Source organism: Aplidium turbinatum, chromosome 14, assembly GCF_918807975.1.
Source record: "Aplidium turbinatum chromosome 14, kaAplTurb1.1, whole genome shotgun sequence".
Taxonomy (NCBI): Eukaryota; Metazoa; Chordata; class Ascidiacea; order Aplousobranchia; family Polyclinidae; genus Aplidium; species Aplidium turbinatum.
In genome coordinates, this window is record NC_137485.1 from 21,089,537 (window position 1) to 21,112,141 (window position 22,605).

A 22,605-nucleotide genomic window follows, 5' to 3' on the forward strand; every position below is an offset into this window, starting at 1 on the left:
GTTTTCTCTACCTGTCCATTTCCTTGTGGGTGATAAGGCGACGAGTAGCTAGTGGCTATGTCGCGTGTGGTCAAGTACTGCTTAACCTCTTGGCTGATAAAGGATGTTCCTCGATCACTGTGAATGTACGAGGGAAAACCGAACAAGCAAAATAGAGATGCCAAGTGATTGATCACTGTTTCTGACATCATTGATTTGCAAGGGAAATACAAATGGGTATCGGCTAAATCATCAACAATCACAAGCAGATATGGTCGTGGACCCTTCACTGGGCCTTTAAAGTCCATAGCAAGGTGTTCCCATGCCTGTGTGGCTTTGATGAGAGTACCAGGATCTGGATGATGTAACCGAGCCTTCAGTTCAGTGCATACTTGACATTGACGACATATAAGCTTGGCTTCTTCACTCGTGTATGGAAGGTTTCTTGTTCGTATAAAGTGGAACAGTCTGCAATAACCTGGATGCCCAAGCTGGGTTTTTTTTTCGATCATTTATCGGTCATTGACCGATTATTTCGCAAAATGGCCTCGTTTTCCACAGTTCGAGCTGGGCATAAGTCTTTTCTGTGAAAAGATTTACCACAAAAATAGCACAGTTTAGCGCCAAAACGAGCTCTCTCAATTTCAAACCTGGTAGATATTGCCAAAAAACTTGTTTCTTCATGGTTTCGAAAGCATTGTGCATCAACATTCAGTGACGACGTTGTGGGTTGAGTAGCAGCAATCAAAGGAATAGAGATGTTCTTGCCCATCGAGTTAGACTGAATTTTTGCCTTCTCCAAACTGTCGGCCAGTTCTACAGCACGTTGAAGATTAATAGCGTCGTATTCTAGAAGACGCTGCCTGATAGAAGGAGAAGTGAGACCATTGATAAAAGCATCTCGGGTTAGCTCATCTTGGTACGTTGCAGCAGAAACGTTTTGAAATGAATGTTCGTTTGCCAACAAGGTTAGAGCTCTGTAATAGTCCAATACATTCTCAGAAGAAGCTTGATGACGGCTGACTAAAAGATGCCTAGCGTACACATTGTTCTTTTTGGTATATAACTCTTCAAGTGTAGTAACGATAGTATCATATTCTACAGCTTCTTCCACATGAGGATAAACTTCTGGTGAGAGAAAACTTTGAATAATTCTGGCTTTGTTAAGTGCAGGATTGCAGGTGAATGTTCAGTTCGAAGCTCGTCTAAAGTTAGCGATATAATCTACTACTGTTTGAAGCCAGTACTTGAATGCTCTAGATCAGTGGTTCCCAACACGTTTTTAAGGCGACCCATTTAAAAAAAAATTCAGTTTGGTAAAATCTTGCAACCAAGCAAGTTGTCGTAATATTTTAAAAGCCATAGGGTACAAGATTGCGTTCCAAACAAACAGCACTACAAAAGCAGTAACTTTTTCCGAAAATAATATGTTTGTCAAATCACTAATGACTAATGAGATAGCTGTGCTCGCTTGCTGACAGTGAGTTTTTGAAATCGGTGTTATTTTGCTTAGGCATAGCAGCATGTCGGCTTAACTTTCAGTCGATTTCGCTGCTAGGTTTTCAATGCACACATGGCGCTAAATCCACTCTCACAAAGCCAAGTTGTTGCAAATGGAATCAGTTTTAGAATCACTAATTTTGAAACTGTGGGATACACTTTGTACGTGGAAGCCCAAAAGTAGGTGTTTGCAGAATCTTTGGGGTATTTGTCTTTGAAGGACGCAAATAAAATACGATTAGCTGCTTCTGTCGTTATGTCCATAAACTGTTCTGCAACATGGATGGGAAGTTGAGGCAGATCTTTTCCAACAAACAGATCAATTATCCAATCCTTTTGGCTTAGGTTTTAGAGATTCTCCATAGTAGGCTAGTGCACAAACTGTTCCAGTTGTCCAAATTATGGTTTGTTTAATTTCCTTGCCACAAATATACATTGCGTTAGCTAAGGAAACATGTCGTAGCGTACTCAATATTCATCTCTGACCGGTGACATAACTTTTCCAGAGTAGGCTATGAGTTTTTTATGGTAAGCAGAAACTTCTGCGGCGTGATCAATCACCGTAAAACTTGCATAGATAAATTTAGAGAATTCAGACAGTCAAATATATCGGCAAGGTAAGCAACTTTTGCGTTGAAATCTTCTTGAAAAAACTTCTCCGCTAATCACACTCAGTTCTGTTGCCTCAAGAAGATAGCAATCTCTTCCCGCAAATCACAAACTCGCTTTAGGACACGACCTCGTGACAATCATCGCACTTCCGTGTGCAGCAGCAATGCTTGATAATCACAATCCATGTCAGTGCACAAAGACGAAGACAAACGCCGATTTAGTGGCTTTGCTTTGATGAAGTTTACACACTTCACAACATCATGCAACAATTGCAACATTTCGTGCAGCTCTTGAGACAGCTTTTTTGCAGCAGGGTCTCTTTGTGGAGAAAGCAAGGATTCCATACAGCACTTGGGGCTTTGCCTTTGATGCGTTTTACCACACCAGACTATGTGTGGGCCAATGTGTGAAAACCTTTGTCATGGTTTGTCCTACATAGTGCTCGAGACATATAGTGCGCTTTGCAATGTATATCCCGTAATTTGGGTAGGTTAATTTATGCTTGAGACTGAAATTTTTGTTGGGTTCACATTTAATAGAGGGTTTGCATTGAATAGTAATAACAATAATAAAAACAAAAACTGTTCAAAGTTCTTGCATTACGAACAATCGAACATGCTACAAAGCTTCCCGATGTCTCGGCATGAAACTCTTCATGACTAGTGTTTACATTTTCCAGTTTTGTGATCAATCTCTTCACGTTTTAAATTTTTTCATTGTTATTTTTTCGCCCAAGATACAATAGCCTATGCCTGAAAAACAAACGACCCAAAAAAATAATCAGGCGACCCAACTTTGGGTCGCGACCCATGCATTGGGAACCACTGCTCTAGATGCCTCAATAGAATTCGGGTCGACGCTGAGGTCTTTTGGTCGAGGGATGTGCCTATCCATTCTTGAGTCTAAGTTTAATAAATTGAACTGACCATAACAGGCTCAAGAATACCATGCATTAGTTAGGCTTTATTAAACTTAGAATTGACACATCCATAACACAGTTCTGAAAATAAGAAAGATATAGATAATAATACAAAACTAAATAACTTACAAACTAATCTGGCAGCCGCTCTAGAATTAAGTTAAGCTAGCTAAAACAACAGTTACAAGGACTGACAAATACACAATAGAACGCTAGCGTTGTAGAACTAAGAAAGGAAGGCAAAGCGCTGAAGGCACAAATGCGGAGCACTGATTGAGCGTAAACCTACAAGCAGCGCAGTGCTCTATAGCACGAGTTAAATAAGTTACAAATTTACCACAGAATTATTTTCTGTTTTTTTCACAATTTATCAATGCAGAATTAACTTACGTTATTGATGGTATTTGATTGATGTTGTTTTGTTCAATATTTTTTTTGCAAGATCTTGTGCCCCTACTCTATGTGTTTCCAAGGTGCAGATATGGGTTACAGTGCATGGAAACAAGGCATGCTGTGAAATAGAACAACAATTTTTCATATTTCCAAAGCTAGTTTATTCTGAGAGTCTTCACTCTTCAGGCCTCTAAGTTCCTTTATTTTTCCAACGACCAAACATGGCCTACCAGAGCTTCTTTCCGGCAGCCAAATTCACACGTCCAGCAACTAAACTGTAAAATTCGTCTTTTTAAAAATTTGTTAATTAATCTCGCGTTCACTCAGGCAAGAACAACGTAAACAAAGCCTTGAAAATATGTGCAGTTCACTGCAGTTGTATGTAAATGCACTGCTTTCCAAATAGTGTAAGCTAGTCTTCAAATTTTCATTGGTCGACGCTCAGCCTTTTTTGCGAAACATTTCTCTGCATATTTCTCGTCGGTGTGTGAGAGACTTTGCCTTGTTTGTAAAAAATTGTTCATTAATATGGTTATCATGGGCAAAAAGCGTTACTTTACTATACAATTCTAGACATACAGTAATATAGAATATCGAGGCTAATTCTGACCAGATGGGCAAAATCTGATGCATTTTTTGAATGAGCGGCCCCCGAAAATTCCCAAATTGATTCCTAACATCAAGTCCTCAAAAATCCTGTGTACCAGTGTTATTTAAAATTAAATAGTTTTCCTGAAAAAGTTTTTTCTGCTGTTGATACACCTTTCGGGTTAAATATAGAAGTGGTCATTAGAAACAGTCTCTTCACATTTTTACACCAATTTTGTCAAGGGGAAACCTCTAATGAAAAAAAAATTTTTGAAGAAAATTATATTTTGGATTGAAAAGATAGAGAATTTCATCAGGATTTTGAATATATGGAAGTTTCTCCACAATTCCAATTTATTTCCTGTTAAATTTTAGAACTAGTGGAGCTACCACGCGACCCAAAAGTCTAAAATATGCCAGAACGATGATGTGATATGCTGAAAATATACTAATAGTAGCAACAGAAAAGCCCTTTCTGGTTTTATATATTTGTAGCTGTTGTTTTGGTCATGCTTCAGCAGTTACAAATTTCCTGTATCCTAGCATTTTAAAGGCAGTAGTAACAATAGCCTAGCTGAAAATGCACAATTTGCCTTGTATTTGCAAACCATAACTTTAAACGCGTTTTACTCAAAATGACATTTTTTTGCAGTAAATGTTAACTCATTTGTTTATTTCTTGTCCGAATTGGCTAAAAATTGGAATGCATGCTGGTACAATGGTATTGCATCAACCTATGAGAGCTTTTTTTTTAATTTTATTTCTTGACCATTTTATTGAAAAAAATGTGTATAAATATTTTCGCACACAAGTAACTTTCAAAAAAATTGTTTTTTTTAGGAGTGACATTTTAGAGAAAAAAGCTCTCATAGGTATTTGCATATAAGGTAGATCTAGCATTTCATAACATTTCTTGTTGCTGTATGGTGCTGGTAGTGAGAAACAGTATTTTGTATTAGCATGTCAAAAAATAATTATTGAAATATTATCTGTGTTTGAAGGAAGCTCATTGCATCAAATTAAACTTTTATTTCATGAGACTTGCATATTCAGATGTGTCTTTTCATGCCCTTTTCAGGAATATATGGTATGTGGGGTGGGGGCTCCCACAATAGTTAGCTTATCTGAGGCAAGCTTCTCAGCCATCAGCGAATATTGGGATTTCATTAGAGGTGTCCCCTTAAGAAGTTTCCATAATATGTGAAGATGGGGTATTTGGAACCAATGGCCATGTCCCATATCTTTATGATGCCATAATAAATTAAAATCTTAAATGACGTTATATAAAATGTGCAACACCCTAATGTATAGCCTCCCCTAAGGGTAGTGGTAACACTCCAGCTGGTGTGTCACCAGTCACCACTGCAACGTAACAACACACATATGCCGGTCGTAACTTCTATATGGTTTCAAATAGTTTGAATTTGCTTTGGATGAAATGTTTCATAAGATCACTATATATTAGGGTGGAGTGAAAAAAAAATTTTTTTCCAAATCAAAAAACATAGGGTCTGTATACAGACCAAATGACCCAAAACGGCTTTTAAAAACATTTTTTGGGGGTAGCTGTTAATATTGGCAGCGCTACTGCCACCTGGTGGCCACGAGCAAGCAAAAATTCTCAAATACACCATAACTTTTGATGCACACATGCTAAAGGGTTGGTTTTGGTGTCTATAGATGCAGAATACACATGTTTATATCTGCTCTAAGAGACATGTTTTCTGTAAAATTCTTATAAATTAAGTTACTTGCAAAAAACTGATTTTTGGATTAAAATTTAATGAAAAAGTATAACTTTTATTTTAGCTGCCTCTGTAATAGCAACCGTCACTCTGAAAGACCATGTTATTATAACAAATGAAGAAACCACGTTTGTTATAGACCAGGGCTACTCAACTAATGTTAGTAAAGGTCCATTTTGACAAGTTGAATATTTTTGGGGTCCGGTGAATATTTCATATGCAACCACGAAAATTAAACAACCAGTAGCCTACGAGCACCGAAATACTTTTCAGGTAGTATGTAACACGACTTGGATTTTTGTCTGACACAAACAAAGAAATAAAAAATGTATTGTGTTTCTTTGTAGTGTAGCTGTGGGGATCGCACATCAGAGAAGATGGCAAAGTGTTGGGGGGTCTGGGGGCGAAGACCCTTGGGTAATCACAAAAAATTGCTTTTCCATAATGGAAATCTGTTTAAAGAGGCCCTAAAATGTGGCAATGAGGTTATTCTTCCAGAAGCCCAAATTCCACCTTCAACACCCAGAAGGTCCGGATTCGGACCACGGTCTGCCAGTTGAGTAGCCCTGTTATAGACCGTTGCAAGTTGCGAAGAAAACGAGCTAAATACAGAGAAGAAATGAGTAAGAACGATGATGAGTTGTATTCAAAAGTCGATGAAATATATGTAGATGGAAGGAACGATTCAACTGTAAGTGTTACCCAAATTAACAGCAAATATTATCGCAATTCTGTGCTTGAAGAGCATTATGAAATAGTAGGGGAACCTGGTGAGTTCTACTTGTCTCATGTAATTCCTGAAGATAGAAAGGGCATCAGTATTGCAAAAGTGCTTCATGATGAATTGGAAGGAACTGTTCTCTTGGATCATCTTTGTGTGATAGGTAGCGATGGCACAGCATCCATGACGGGAGTCAGGAGCCCATCGAAGGGCAATTGACTGCTTAGAACAATTAATAGGTAGGCCATTTGTTTGCTCCATTGCAATGAGCTTCCTTTGCCTCATGTTTTTATGGAAATTGATGGAAACCAAGCGGCCTGATTCCTTTTCTGGAAATATTGGGAAATACTTATCTGGTTATGTTTCAGATTGGAATATAGTGCCATCCCATAGCAATCTCTAGTGTTAATTTTCCAGAATTACCAAATGCTATTGTGGATGATCTCAGTTGTGATCAGTATTATTCGTACAGAATATGTTGGGCGGCACTTCTTGGCGATGTGGATGCAGATCTTGCATTATTAGAAGTCGATGGGCTGTGTCACTCAAGATGGCTAACTTTGGCGTGTAGGATCTTAAGGTTTTATGTTTCTGTATCAACGCCATCTCAAAAGGTTGTCATTATTGTAGAATTTTGCATAAAGGTTTATTTCCCCTCTTGGTTTGTAATTAAACACAAACATTTGATATCTGACAATGCCAAGAATTTCTACAACATGATTAGAAGAATAATGACCTTTTCAAACTCAAAAGTACAGAAGATTGCTCTGATAACTCTGCAACGAAATGCTTTCTTCGCGAACCCTGAAAATAAATTAATTGGTATGCTTGGAGATGAAGATACCAAAAGAATAGCCCTCAATAAAATACATGCTTTGCATGGTAATACAGCATCAGCCGTAATCTTTGATTCAGACAACTTTGATGGTGGGGCATTGGAGCAATCAGATAGTGAAGAGAATGAACAAACAGACACGCCTGCTTCTACAGCTACTGTCAGGAAGTTCATGATTCCCAAGTTAAACGTTAGTGCAAAATGTTACTAAAAACCAGTAAACATGAATGTGTTGGAGCTGACAGAACCACCCATTCTAAGAAGCTTATCTAATAGCGACATTGATGACGTTAGGAGAACACCCTTTCGTATGAATCATCCTTGTTATATTATAACCAAGCCGTGGAAAGTCATATTCAAGTTGTTACTGAGGCAAGTGCATCTGTTTGGGCCCCTTTGGGGTTTTGGTCGACGTGATGAAATGATTGGTCAAAAACTGAATCAAGAAAACTAATGAAAAGATATGACACGAACAACAATTTTCCTGCTGATGAAAGTAATGAATAATTTGATTATGAATGATAATATGAACATGAACAACATAATTGATGTAAATTAAATAATTAATAGTAAATTGCTTTTGGTAACTTGGAAAGCTAATGTTAAGAATATTGCTATCACAGTAAATTTGTAAACTATGTTGTGAGAATCTAAAATGTCATTGATTTAAATAATTTGAATTTGATTGAAATTTAAAATGCCATTAATTGCCAAATGAATAGTAGGCTATTGGGTTTATGATTAAATATAAGTTAACACTGATTGCAAAAAGAATGTTGAATTGAAAAAGTTGTAATTCATTATATAAAACTCAACACTAGTCAACATGTATATTAGGGTGTTGCAAATTTTACAACCTATGTTGAAAATATGATTTTCTGACCGGAAATGGCGTGAAACGACACCAAAAAATTTTTTTTTGAAAAATTTTAAGGTTTAGGTGTCCCACACTCACCCCGAAAATTTTGCGTTTTGCCGCAAATGAACATATTTTCAAACGCATGCAATTTCTACATTTTACATCATAACCACACCATGTTGGGTATCATTTTGATCAGAATTTTATGGAGAACATCACTAAACTATCAAAAGTTAATTTTCTGCAAGAATGTAAAAATTGAAAATTTGGCCTGGTGTAATATTTTGACAAAAATCCATTCGAAAAAGGTGGAAAAATTGGAAAATTAGACACAAAATGTTTTGAAACATACGGTTACTACGATAGTCTTATCAGTTAAATGCCAAACAGTGTCAAAACTAAGGGTCAAAGCTCATTGGGGTTGTCAATCATCCTTGAAAATCACCATCTTATCCAAAACTTTGAAGCTATCCAACTCTTGTATCATGGGCCAATCTAATTGATATTTGCTGGTACACCTCTTTTTCTTTGAAGTGTCAATGTGACATAAGCTCGTATTTTGTCATCAGTTTCTTTTATTTTGTCGTCTGACATTGCATCGTTTCTGTCTTCAACCTTTCGGTTATTCAAACATCTGGTGATGTTGCCAATCAGCCTCTCATTCACCATCTGGTTGTTTTTAAAGGACACCCATTCACCCAATCATTAGGCTGGCCTAGTGACAAACAAGGAGAGCAAACAAACCTTGCCTGAAAAACCGCGTCCCACAGCAGGGATCGGTCCTGGCTCCACTTCTTTTCAACATCTACAGCCACGACCTGCCAACTACGGTCTCCGCAAAATATGCTTATGCGGACGACCTGGCAATTCTGAACTCCACAAAGTTGTGGGAAAATCTAGAAGACACCTTGAGCCAGGACATGAAAACTCTCTCAGCCTATCTCCAGAACTGGCGACTGAAATTCAGCGAAACCAAAACTGTGGCAGCAGCTTTCCACCTCCATAATCGGGAAGCTGATCGTGAGCTACACGTCCAGAACAACGGAAAATCTCTGTCCTTCTGCCCCGAACCAAGATATCTTGGGGTGACACTGGACAGATCTCTCACATACCGCCACCATTTGGTTTCACTGCGCAAGAAACTCACATCCCACGTTGCGCTACTCAAGCGCCTGGCAGGCTCTAGCTGGGGGGCGAGGGCTGACACTTTGCGTATAGCAGCCTTAGCCCTTGTCTACTCTTCAGCAGAGTGCACCTGTTTAGTGCCGCAATGCTCACTGCCATAAACAGCGCCCTGCGCACAGTGACCGGATGCCTGCGTCCCACACCATTGGACAATCTCCCCATTCTCGCTGGCATCCAACCCACTGAGCTTCGTCGCGAAGAAGCCACTCTGTCCCTCGGTCGACGGGCACTGGAGCCTAACCACTTTCTCCACTACAAGATTTCTGCTCTCCCAAACGAGCACCCCCGTCGACTGAAATCAAGACACCCATTCGTGCCAGCCGCTCAACTTCTTATCAACAAAGCTGATGTACAAGACCTCTGCGGCTGCTTGGGCGGACCATAAATAGAGTTCTGAATGGAAGTCAACCGCCACCAGACTCTATTCGTTCATCCCCGACGCCGACACACGCCCCATCGGTCTAACACTATCAAGACAGGCATGGGTGCGCCTCAACCGTCTCCGTACGGGCGTCAGGCTTCTCCACTCAACCATGCATCAATGGGGAATGGCCTCTTCCTCCTCCTGTGAACGTGGTGCTGAGGAACAGACCGCAGACCACATCATCAATGACTGCTCCATCTTCAAGCCACCTAATGGAGTGGAAGGTCTGCGTGTCATGGATGATGAAACCAAAGACTGGCTGCTCTCTAGCAGCCTTCCAGTGTAGTCTGGGAACATCGTGAATCTGGGGTGGTAAAAGGATAGACCCTCGGCCCCAGACGCTCACACGATGACGACGACACAGTTTTGACACTTCAAAGAAAAAGAGAAGGTGTACCAGCAAACATCAATTAGATTGGCCCATGATACAAGAGTTGGATAGCTTCAAAGTTTTGGATGAGATGGTGATTTTCAAGGATGATTGACAAGCCCAATGATCTTTGACACTTAGTTTTGACACTGTTTGGCATTTAACTGATAAGACTATTGTAGTATTGTGTATACCGTATGTTTCAAAACATTTTGTGTCTAATTTTCCAATTTTTCCACCTTTTTCGAATGGATTTTTGTCAAAATATTACGCCAGGCCAAATTTTCAATTTTTACATTCTTACAGAAAATTAACTTTTGATAGTTTAGTGATGTTCTCCATAAAATTCTGATCAAAATGATACCCAACATGGTGCCGTTATGATGTAAAATGTAGAAATTGCTTGCGTTTGAAAATATGTTCATTTGCGGCAAAACGCAAAATTTTCGGGGTGAGCGTGTGGGACACCTAAAACATATAATTTTTCAAAATTTTTTTCTTCTGGTGTCGTTTCACGCCATTTCCGGTCAGAAAATCATACTTCCAAAAAGAGATTCAAAAATTTTTTGAAAAACGCAACACCCTAATTAGCAGCCCTAGCCCTTGTCTACTCTTCAGCAGAGTACTGTGCACCTGTTTGGTGCTGCAGTGCTCACTGCCATAAACAGCGCCCTGCGCACAGTGACCGGATGCTTGCGTCCCACACCATTGGACAATCTCCCCATTCTCGCTGGCATCCAACCCACTGAGCTTCGTCGCGAAGAAGCCACTCTGTCTCTCGGTCGACGGGCACTGGAGCCTAACCACCTTCTCCACCACAAGATCTATGCTCTCCCAAACGAGCACCCCCGTCGACTGAAATCAAGACACCCATTCGTGCCAGCCGCTCAACTTCTTATCAACGAAGCTGATGTACAAGACATCTCTGCGGCTGCTTGGGCGGACCATAAATGGAGTTCTGAATGGAAGTCAACCGCCACCGGACTCTATTCGTTCATCCCCGATGCCGACACACACCCCATCGGTCTAACACTACCAAGACAGGCATGGGTGCACCTTAAGCGTCTCCGTACGGGCGTCGAGCTTTTCCGCTCAACCATGCACCAATGGGGAATGGCCTCTTCCTCCTCCTGTGAATGTGGTGCCGAGGAACAGACCGCAGACCACATCATCAATGACTGCTCCATCTTCAAGCCACCTAACGGAGTGGAAGGTCTGCGTGTCATGGATGATGAAACCAAAGACTGGCTGCTCTCTAGCAGCCTTCCAGTGTAGTCTGGGAACATCGTGAATCTGGGGTGGTAAAAGGATAGACCCTCGGCCCCAGACGCTCACACAATGACGACGACACAGTTTTGACACTTCAAAGAAAAAGAGAAGGTGTACCAGCTGTTCCAGACGGTTGTTCGCCTGGTCAAACGTCATGTAGAAACCATTCGGGTCTACTGAATATTACGTCATGGAAATTCCTAAAACATGAGCCAAAATTGCACCATCGTCCGTAAGACTCGTGTCAAACCTGTTGAAACCGGTTTAAACATTGTGCCTTTGAGTTATCACAAATTTTTCTGATTCATTCTCGAAGTTGTTTGTTGGAAGTCGGTCGCACATTTAACTGGTTTATTTGGTGCTTGCTAGCTGGACAAATTCTCCGTCTTTTATCCAAGTAATCTGTATCGTAGTGACAGTTTTTTAGAGGTGTAAGGCGTTGCACCAGTCATTTCGATAGCCGCGGGCTAATTTTACAGAAATACACTTATTGAAAAGAAGTTCAAGTGTGTGTTTCTTCGGTCATTATATACAGACGAACGGATTCGGGAACTTTATGTTAAAATTTTCCCACGAAGAGATTATGGTTTACCGCTGTGACCACCAGCAAACATCAATTAGATTGGCCCATGATACAAGAGTTGGATAGCTTCAAAGTTTTGGATGAGATGGTGATTTTCAAGGATGATTGACAAGCCAAATGATCTTTGGCACTTAGTTTTGACACTGCTTGGCATTTAACTGATAAGACTATTGTAGTATTGTGTATACCGTATGTTTCAAAACATTTTTGTGTCTAATTTTCCAATTTTTCCACCTTTTTCGAATGGATTTTTGTCAAAATATTACACCAGGCCAAATTTTCAATTTTTACATTCTTGCAGAAAATTAACTTTTGATAGTTTAGTGATGTTTTCCATAAAATTCTGATCAAAATGATACCCAACATGGTGCAGTTATGATGTAAAATGTAGAAATTGCTTGCGTTTGAAAATATGTTCATTTGCGGCAAAACGCAAAATTTTCGGGGTGAGTGTGGGACACCTAAACCTTAAAATTTTTCGAAAAAAAATTTTTTGGTGTCGTTTCACGCCATTTCCGGTCAGAAAATCATACTTCCAAAAAGAGATTCAAAATTTTTTTGAAAAACGCAACACCCTAATGTATATATATATTACATTTCCTACACATGCAACATTATACCAGCATACCAGGGCCTTACACTACAGTACATAGTAAATTCCACTTACAAATGATTGAGCAGTAAAATTCGTCAAAATCATTTTTTGCTAATAACTCAATTTACAAGTGTTTTAGAGAAAACATGTCTCTTAGAGCAGATATAAACATGTGTATTCTGCATCTATAGACACCAAAACCAACCTTCTAGCATGTGTGTATCAAAAGTTATGGCGTATTTGAGAATTTTTGCTCGCTCGTGGCCACCAGATGGCGGTAGCGCTGCCAATATTGACAGCTACCCCCAAAAAATGCTTTTAAAAGCCGTTTTGGGTCATTTGGCCTGTATGCAGACCCCATATTTTTTATTTGGAAAAAAAATTTTTTTCAAACCACCCTACTATATATTTTAAGATTGTGTGCTGAAGTATTCAATTGGATTGAAAATATAAGAAGTCTGGTTTTCAAACTTTGCTGAACATGTGTTTAGTATCTTCATTTGAGCTTTTTTTGATGAAATAGTTAATGATTTTAAATTAGCTGTTCGTGATCATGTAAATAATCGCAATTTCTGGTTATTGTGAACCAAACATTTAACTTCTCTAAAACTAGAGCCAATTTGATCAAGCTTGTATCGTCTTCAGTTTCATAGTCAACATCTTAAACATTCCTCTATGCCTTAATCAGTGAAAATTCTTTGGCATATAAAGTTGTTTTAACCAGTGTAGTCTGAACATTAAATGTTGATTTTAGACAAATGGGGAGCCGAGTTCTTGTGCTGTCCCTCATTGCCACACAATGAAGAATGTCCTCCAGCATATGAATGCATGCACTGAAGGAAAGCAATGTCAAAGTGAGATTAAATGCAGCAAAAAGCTTTCTGAAACATATTGTAAAACTAAATAATTTCCTTGATTTATATTTAATATTGGTTAGAATTTGAAACAAACGCACTGCATTACATACTATTGTAATAAAAGTGGGTGTTTTAGTTGTATCAAACTAACCATAGTGAGTACTAGTACTTTGCTTCACCCCAAGGGTACATCTTCGGAAGGTTTCATGTTAAGGTAAACATGTTGTTAAGGTTACATCGACTTAAATTTGCTCTTTGGTAATATTATCATAATATTGTTTATATCCATGTTTATTCTGCATGCATTGCCTTGGATGAAATACCATAAGCTTTATTATAGCTAATTTTAAAAAAAACTATAACTACAATAATTACAAAATACAACTTTTGTAAATGTAATTGACGTTTTATAGAGTCCGCACAGGACGTTTTAAACTGTGTGCCATCGTTGAATCAAACATTGTAAACAGATTTTGAGCTGGAAATTTTTAGATCATAGCGACCGATAATAAAAATACGCAAAAGCCTGTTTCTAGGGCGATTGAGCCTCTACCCGGCTATTGTAGAAGAGTTGAAGTAAGTTTAAGTGTTAAAAAGTTTTCGAGAATTGAAGATAAGTAATAAATGGCGTTTTGGATGGTGAAATGTTAACGATTTTATCTGCGTGTTTCTGCTATGCACTAGTGGAAAAACTGAGAAAAAAACTAAGTTTTACTCCTTTCTTTCAACAGTTCCCCATTGTGCATCTTCTCGGCAAATTATTGCTCACTGGAAACAATGTAAAAGAGATGACTGTTCGGTTTGCTTTCCTTTGAAACACGCACCAATTAACTCAGTAATGGCTTCAAGCAGCTCCACTGCTCCTAAAGCAACGCTAATGAATTCTGCAACAGCCCCTTCTGCAGCCACAAGTAATTATGAAAGTTTACTTAATATTTTTGATAATCTTGGTTTTTGTCTAATTGTTCAAAATATAGCAGCAATGAAGTTTTAAAGTGTGCTTTTGATGAGAAAAAGTATTTTCCTCAGATATCAATACGAACAAATCAATAACAACAGGAAGCACTACAGCTATGTCTGGAATGAGATTGGTAGATCAGGGCACAGGAGACTCAGAGAAATCTATCCCTCTAGATAAAGACAAAGTCCAGGAAGTCCTTGGTCTGAACAATATGTGGAAACCAGGTGATTTTTGTAAGAATTTAGTAAAGTGGTTGACACTTGACAGCTGTTCTCAACGATGTTTAGCATTTAGTGAAATGCTAATGAAGTTTTTACAACCGTATTTTTAGTGGTCTTTGCTTTTTGTACATCATTTGAGTCTGATATATTATAGTTATTGCTATAACTTTCTGTTGACATTTTGTTATTCAGACACTCTTGGAAGCTCCCAAACACCTGGAAATAGTATCCAAACAGCCCAAGGAAACTGGTTTGTGCAGCTTTATTTGTATTGAAAGTTGTGGAGATGATTTGATGAACTTATATTTAATGAGAAGAGAGGCATGAGCAGCGTTTTTTGATCATAAACATTGGGGACTGAACATTGCATGAAAATTTATTAAATTTATTTCATTTTGTGCTGCTACCAGAGGACGAGAGGTGTACAGAGTCAGGTTTTCTGAATTCCTGCTCCACTCCAACGTCCATGACTCCAAACTCCACGCTTCAAATATTTCTGGGATATTGATTCCACTGTGAGGGCAAATCACAATCCAAATTTTTATAACCATAACTTACACTTTCCCTATGAATTCCTGCTCCACTCCAACGTCCATGACTCCAAACTCCACGCTTCAAATATTTCTGGGATATTGATTCCACTGTGAGGGCAAATCACAATCCAAATTTTTATAACCATAACTTACACTTTCCCTATGCCTGACATGAAAAGAAAAGCATATTTTGAAACGAAACAACTACTGCTTGGAAAAGAAAACTATAGTAGTCTATCTTCACGACTGACATCACTCATCATTCTTTACTTTTATTAACTACACATCATGTCAGCACTAAGCATCAGCAAGCAACCACAATCAATATCTGTTAAAAATAGGAATGTAGCCTAGTATTAGTAATATTTTTATGCTGAAACACAGAATCGTGGCATAATTTGTACTTAATTTTATCTGCATTTTTACAAAATGCGGAACGGAAAAATCTACTTCAAGGACAGACCGAAAACCCATAAAAACACTTATTGCAAAAACAAATTATTTGTAACAAGTACAGCTTAAATTGTTGCTATGGAAGACTTAACCAACATGTTTTTAACAACCATGTTATATCTATACGCATAAAACTATGGCGTTCTGGGGTGTCCGACGTTTTCTTTGTAAACAGTTCTTCGTAAATAATTTTCGCAAAATTAATTCTTTGTAAAACAATTGTTTCCAAAGCATTTCTTCGTGCATGCAATTGAGATTTGATGTATACGGAGAAATGCTTTACGAAGAATTGTTTTACGAACAACTGTTTACGAAGAATTTGCTTATAACCGTCTTCTGGGCAGTCATTCTCTCCCCCTTCTCTATGCTTGTGAATTTGTGAAACGTGGGCATTATACCGTCATGACATCAAACGTCTTGAAAACTTCCAGCAGAGGAAACTGAGGCAAATGCAAGCCACTCGTTGGGAGGACCGTTGCAATGATGCAATCCTTGATCATGCTAGGTTGCTCAGTATACTGTATGTAGAAGCCATCATACTGCAACACCGCCTCCGCTAGACAGGACATGTCATGTGGATGGTGGACTGCCGGATAGACCCAATGAGGCTTCCTTGAATAATGCTTTGTGGAGAACAAGGAAAAAAACCTGAAAGATCAAAAACGTGATATAAAGATCAGCTGAAAGTCTTCCTAAACCAAGCTAACATTGATCGGGAATCGTGGAAACAACTTGCCAGTGACCAGATCAATCTGGAAAAAGAAAACCGAGGCCAGCACGAAATATTTCGAAAACAAAAAACAGGAAGGAAAAAGGCTTAGAACAAACGATATATGAGAAAGGAAAAGCTAATTTAACCACGTTTCCCATCCTCCATACAATGTAACTTTTTCCCACTTTCATTTCACCATAGACTGGGCCTTAAACGTGACATGCAACCACTTGAAGGCAAAACCAATGCTCAGACACGAGTTGGAGCCGACGACAACAGCGTAAACATTTGCACACTAAAAGTATCAAAATCAGGCTATGGCTACAGTTTTTCCAAGAGTTTGAGATTCCCACACCACTCTGACTCCGCCCAAAACCTGAGACTCCAGCTCGTGTGCACGTCTGGTTACGTTGTACACTTTGTACAATGTACATCAATAACACTGACACACTGGCAGACTTTTTCTAATTTTGTAATATCGCTGAGTTAGTAGGAATTAGCCAGCCTACACTTACTTTTACAAGCTATTTACCTTTTAAACTTACATATCAATAACACTGACACACTGGCGGACACACATACAAGATTAATTTTGTATTTAAATAAACCGATTCTTCTGATTTGGTGTGATATTGTTTACTTTATTTATTACACTGGTCTACACAAAATTTCAGGTTTGGGTTTTGACAACTCATTTTAGCTAATTTTGGGGCGCTGAATCCGAAAATGAACTCAGATTTTCTCTATCACATCACGTTTTTGAGATACAAAATATCCCTAATTTTTGAAAAAAAGCAATTTTTGCCCCCTCTGTTGTCAAAACAAGTAATTCTGATGCAATAAACACTGTTTTACCTGCAATAATCTAGCTTTAATTAGCAAACAAGCATTCTATATTATATTCACACAAATTTGCGTTGTCTTTATTAAAATTTCATGCCTTGGAATAAAAAATAGGCATGCAAAAGAGCAACCATAATAACATCTGGGTTTTTTTTTCGCTGAGACTTTTCGGCCATTGGTCCGAAATGACTTGAAAAAATTCAGTCATCTTTTATTTATTTCGTGCATTTTTGGTCATATATAGTCAATTGACTACTTATTTTTTCGGTTATTTTGACCGAATTGACTATATTTTTTGCAGACATTTTGCTAAAAAATCGGTCAATGACCGAAAAAAAAAACCCAGGATCAAACGCTACATTATGCTGACGAACATGTCGATAGGACAGTGACAAGGTATTATCTGAATTATAGCCTACAGTTCACACAATATGCCCATAGACATTCCAATGGAGTGCAGAAATTCTGAAGACACACACAGAAATAGCAAAGTGCCAAAATAAAGATTGACTCAAAGGGACTTGGGCAGGGCGAGTTCAGAAACAGTCAAAAAAAGAGCTTTCATAAAATATGAACTCTTCACTTATAAGCTTAAAAGTGCTCTTTTGAGGGACTTTCTTTTATGAGCAGCATCTGGAATTTCTCTTTTAAAACTCCAGCAATAGTCGGCCATCATATGACAATCCCACCGACCTTGATAACGTTCCTCCATAATTTTAATATCCTGGTGGAAACGTTCACCGTGTTCTTCACTAACTTTCCCAAGGTTTTCTGGAAACTCATCCGCATAGCTCTTCAAATAGTGAACTTTGATGCTCATTCTGCATCCCAAATCTTCAAAACTAAGCAGTAGCTCCCTTAAGAGATCTTTATAATTTTCTACTTTTCTGTTTTCCAAAAAATTTCTCACAACAGCACTGAAAGCATTCCAAGCTCTAGCCTCGAATGGCAACATTGATTTTACAAAATTTTCATCCTTTAACAATTGCCTGATTTGTGGTCCATTGAAAATCCCAGCTCTTTTTTTCTCTTCACTGAGACCAGGAAAACTAAAAGCATAACATATATACTTAAAACACTCTCTTTCATGATCCAAAGCTTTTACATATTGTTTCATGAGACCAAGTTTGATGTGAAGAGGAGGCAAGAGGATCTTTTTGATATCAACTAACTGATCACGTATGATATTTTTGTCTCCATGTGTCAAGGTGAGCCTTGGAGGCCACTCTTCTTTGTTCCAGTGCTGATCCTTGGCCCTGCTGTCCCAGTAGCATAGGAAACATGGGTATTTGGTGTAGCCACTTTGTTGCCCCAGCAAAAAGTTCACCATTTTTAAATCTACACAGATGAGCCAACCATGCTCATGGTACTTTAACTTTTCAAGAACGGTTTTGATGTTCTGATACTCTTCTTTCATTGTCACCGAATGTCCTATCGGAATAGAACCGTACACGTTACCATTGTGAAGTAGAACGCACTTCAAACCTCGTTTGGAGCTATCAATGAAAAGTCTCCATTCGTCTGCACTCTGCATCATACTGTGGTAATCCCATTTCTGGAAGAAGCCCTTGTATATTGTTGCAATAAACGAAATCATTGTGGGAAGCAACGTATGGAAGCAGTTTTTCTTCTTGTTTGCGATGAAATGTCACGCTTGTACCAGCTTTGAGAAGTTTCCTTTCCTGTAGCCTTGATGCCAATAACTCCGCAGATTGCTTAGGCAAATACAAATCTCTCACTAAATTATTTAATTCCATCTGATTAAACTTGGAAGGCTTGTCTGACAGAACCTCGGGTGCTGGTTGAAAAAATTCACTTTCTCCTTCACTAAACGATGCTTCTGAAGAAGAAATGGCCTCTTCGTGTAGTTCTGGAAGTGATGTAAATACTGGCAGTGGCTTTTCATCACTGTGAGGAACTGGCCGCAATGCCGAATCCAGATTTGGATATTTCAAACGATTCACACTAACAAGACAAAAATAACAATCGTCAACATGATTTCGTTGCTGTCGCCAAATCATGGGTATTCCAAATTTCATTTGTGAACCTTTTCCTTGCGACCAACTTCTCAGACATTCAACGCAGGTTTTGCACACTTTATGAGGAGCCCAGCTTTTGTCCTGGTCCCCCAACTTGACTTTAAAGTAAGCAAGATATGCCCTTTTTACAAACGTGGTAATATTGCATTGTTGAGACTTCAACATGAAGCATCCACAAATGTAACAAAATATATCCGAATCATTACAACATTTTCTTCTTTTGCTGGAAGCAGACATAGCTTGAGATCAAATATAACCTTTCTTTGTAAGTAGTTTTCTAAGAGCAAGTTTTTCCACAGAAACACCACTGTACCGAAAACTCTAACCGACTTGAACTCAAACTTATAAAATATGAGAATACCTTTTCCTTCTACAAACCACTTTTCAGCTTGAACTCTGATGTTGGTCTGTACAATGTACATGTGCTTTATAAAACTTCTAAATAAATCTTCCTTACTAAGTAAGAATTTATTACTAAGTCAAATCTACTCCCACCAGCTGTCTTCCTACGATATTCCATCTGCACACTGTGCACGTGTTTGCACAGAGATAACAGCTGACCCACAGATAACGCCTGAGAAGCCATAACAGGGAGTTCAAAGGCAGCACGTGTTTGCACAGAGATAACAGCTGACCCACAGATAACGCCTGAGAAGCCATAACAGGGAGTTCAAGCCAGCATGGAAAAACTCAACGCTACCAATCTCCACTATGTCCTATTACGATTACACTGGTCTACAAAAAAAGAATTTTTTTTTGCTCCATGAACTTTGAAGACTGATTTAGAGTAATTTTTGGGTGCTGAATCCGAATCTGACCTCAGATTTATCCTATCACGTCAGGTTTGTGAAATATGATAACAACAAATTGCTACTTTCGTCAAAAGTGGAAGATTTGGCGTTGCGTTTACCACCAACATATGCAGTGCTGTAACGAAAGGTTAGTGTTAGACAGGCCAAAACAGCCTAAATATGGTTACTGAACAAGCATTGCCATAGGCTTGCTTAAATCTTTGTGGTTTCATGCAAAACATTGACGGGGGGAGGGGGTCAGTTACACTTATAGCCTCCCTTTTAGCTTGTTATTACTGCCTTGTTAATAATGTTGCTTAGAAAACAAATTGATATCAAAATTATAATTGGTAGGTGTATTTCAGCTACTTATGCACCACATGGCCTGGATTTCTGGATCTTGCACAATGTGTATGTGCAATAAACGCAACGTCAAATCTTCCACTTTTGACAAAAGTAACAATATGCTGTTATCATATCTCACAAACCTGACGTGATAGCATAAATCTGAGGTCATATTCGGATTCAGCACCCCAAAATTACTCTAAATCAGTTTTCAAAGTTCACAGAGCAAAAATCGTGTAGACCAGTGTTATCATAACAGGAATTTTTTTTATTTTAGAGGAAATCTGAACCAATTTATGAATTTAGTGTAAAAATATCTCTATGTTTGAAAGTTTATAGCTGTCAGAAAATAAGTATATTTGACAATTTACTGCACTAAAAAGGGTGAAAATTGATCAATTTCATAAAATAATGGCAACGATAGAAAGAAAACTTGATGTGATAGAGAAAATCTGAGTTCATTTTCGGATTCAGCGCCCCAAAATCAGTTGTCAAAACCCAAACCTGAAAAAAAAAGTTGAAATTTGTAGACCAGTGTTATATACCACCTTGGTGACAATGATTATTGAATAAAGTTACTCTAAACTTGTGATAAAGTTTGGTGTAGATATGAATTAACACCAAAATGGCAACTTTGCAAAATCAATTCAGCGTTCATCTTGGGTAGTTGTAGATTGAAAAAAATTCGGCCTGAAACTACGTGAGCTACTACAATAAAACGAAATCTATGAATACAGTTTTATGGTCAAAGTTGGACGTTTTGCTTTTGCAATTTGCAAATTTTAATCTTCAAAGGATCTAATGATTTTACCATCACCTAAACAAGAAATTTTACTTATTTTAAATTTTTTGTATGCAGCTCTGCAACTAACATGGTTCAACCAAAAATAACCCATGAGTGGCATAGCGACGTCAGAGAGGAGTTGCGAAATTACCTTGTTCAAAAACTGTAAGTATCATTTTGTCAAGCAATAAACTTCCGTTGGCAATGTGCAATGCCATGTTGCTTTTTAACCTTTAAATGGGTTGCACATGGAGACGTATTAAGGCTGATAAGAATGTGTAGTTAACAAGTAATTATTTTGCACCACCAAAAGTACCCATAATCATTCCTTATGAATCTACAAACCTTTCTAGTTCCTAACAATAGTCATATTAAAGAACTATGAGATTTAAATACCTTGGACCTTGGTATTATGGTGAATTGGAGTGCAAGAGACAAAACAGAACTCAACATAACAACAGCCCAAGCAAAAGCAAGCTACCAGAAATGAAACCAATTCTTTGTAACAAAAATATCTCATTTAATTTAAGGCAAAGTTTAAATTTTTACAATGTTATGTTTATGCTGTTTTTCAATACAACTCTGAAACTTGGAATATCTTAACAAAAATAGCTGAAAAAATTAATGCTTTTTAGATGTAGTGCTTCCGTAGAATGTAACGTATTTCATGGCTTACAAAGAAGACAAATAAAGAAGTTTTACACCAATTGAACAAAACCAGATTTCTATTAAAAAAAATATTAAGACTAGACAATATAAATTTTTGTATATTAAATTTTAAAACTATATTTTCGCAGAGTGCAAAGTATATTTTCTACTCCGGAAAAAATTTCAGTTGCGGATTCGAGGATGGTTAAACTTTTGCAGTTTGCTCGTAAAGTCGAAGGAACAATGTACGAACAAGCCAATTCTCGGGTAGGCAATACTTTTACCTTTGCTTCTGTCTGTCTATTAAGGATAGTGAGTGGAGCATCATTGCACCATGCTGCGAAAGACCCTTTTGGACTCGTTTGGTAGGGTGGAGGGAAAAGTTTTTTTTTTTTTCAAATCAAAAACCAAAATATGTTTTAAAAGTGGCGTTTAAGCCTAAAACAACTTTCAAAGTGATTTTGATTGTCTGTCACTTAGGTGGCAGCCACCCAGGTGGCTAAATGCCCCGAAAGGTCATGTGATCTCCTAAATGGGCAAAAATCTCCTAACTATTAGTTAGCACTTTCTATGCAGTGTAACCATTTAGAAAGAAAAATCTGAGAATAATTTTTCCTCCCCCTATCTGAAAACAGTTATTGACTTAGCTGGTATGAATGAAGAAGTGTTGAAAACCTTTTTATTCAGGTGTTGCATGCATTTCTTGGTGGTGTGTGGTTGAGTATTGTGTTTGTCTAAAGCCCATGCAGACTTACTCAAGTAGTGAGATCAAGGAAAGAAGACACATTGAGCCATCTCCAGAATTGGCGACTGAAACTCGGCGAAACCAAAACTGTGGCAG

General features: G+C 38.2%; 1 protein-coding gene across 4 annotated transcripts in view; it reads left to right on the forward strand.

The window, feature by feature from the left end:
* LOC145783244 (CREB-binding protein-like) overlaps positions 1-22,605 on the forward strand; it is a 77,961-nt gene that overhangs the window by 20,576 nt on the left and 34,780 nt on the right. For all 4 annotated transcript variants that reach the window (XM_082595057.1, XM_082595061.1, XM_082595060.1 and 1 more), the window contains exons 7-12: positions 13,332-13,431; positions 14,166-14,345; positions 14,464-14,619; positions 14,809-14,866; positions 21,192-21,281; positions 21,914-22,031. In XM_082595057.1, coding sequence (XP_082451183.1) covers positions 13,332-13,431; positions 14,166-14,345; positions 14,464-14,619; positions 14,809-14,866; positions 21,192-21,281; positions 21,914-22,031 — 702 coding nt within the window. The remainder of the gene's footprint in view (positions 1-13,331; positions 13,432-14,165; positions 14,346-14,463; positions 14,620-14,808; positions 14,867-21,191; positions 21,282-21,913; positions 22,032-22,605) is intronic.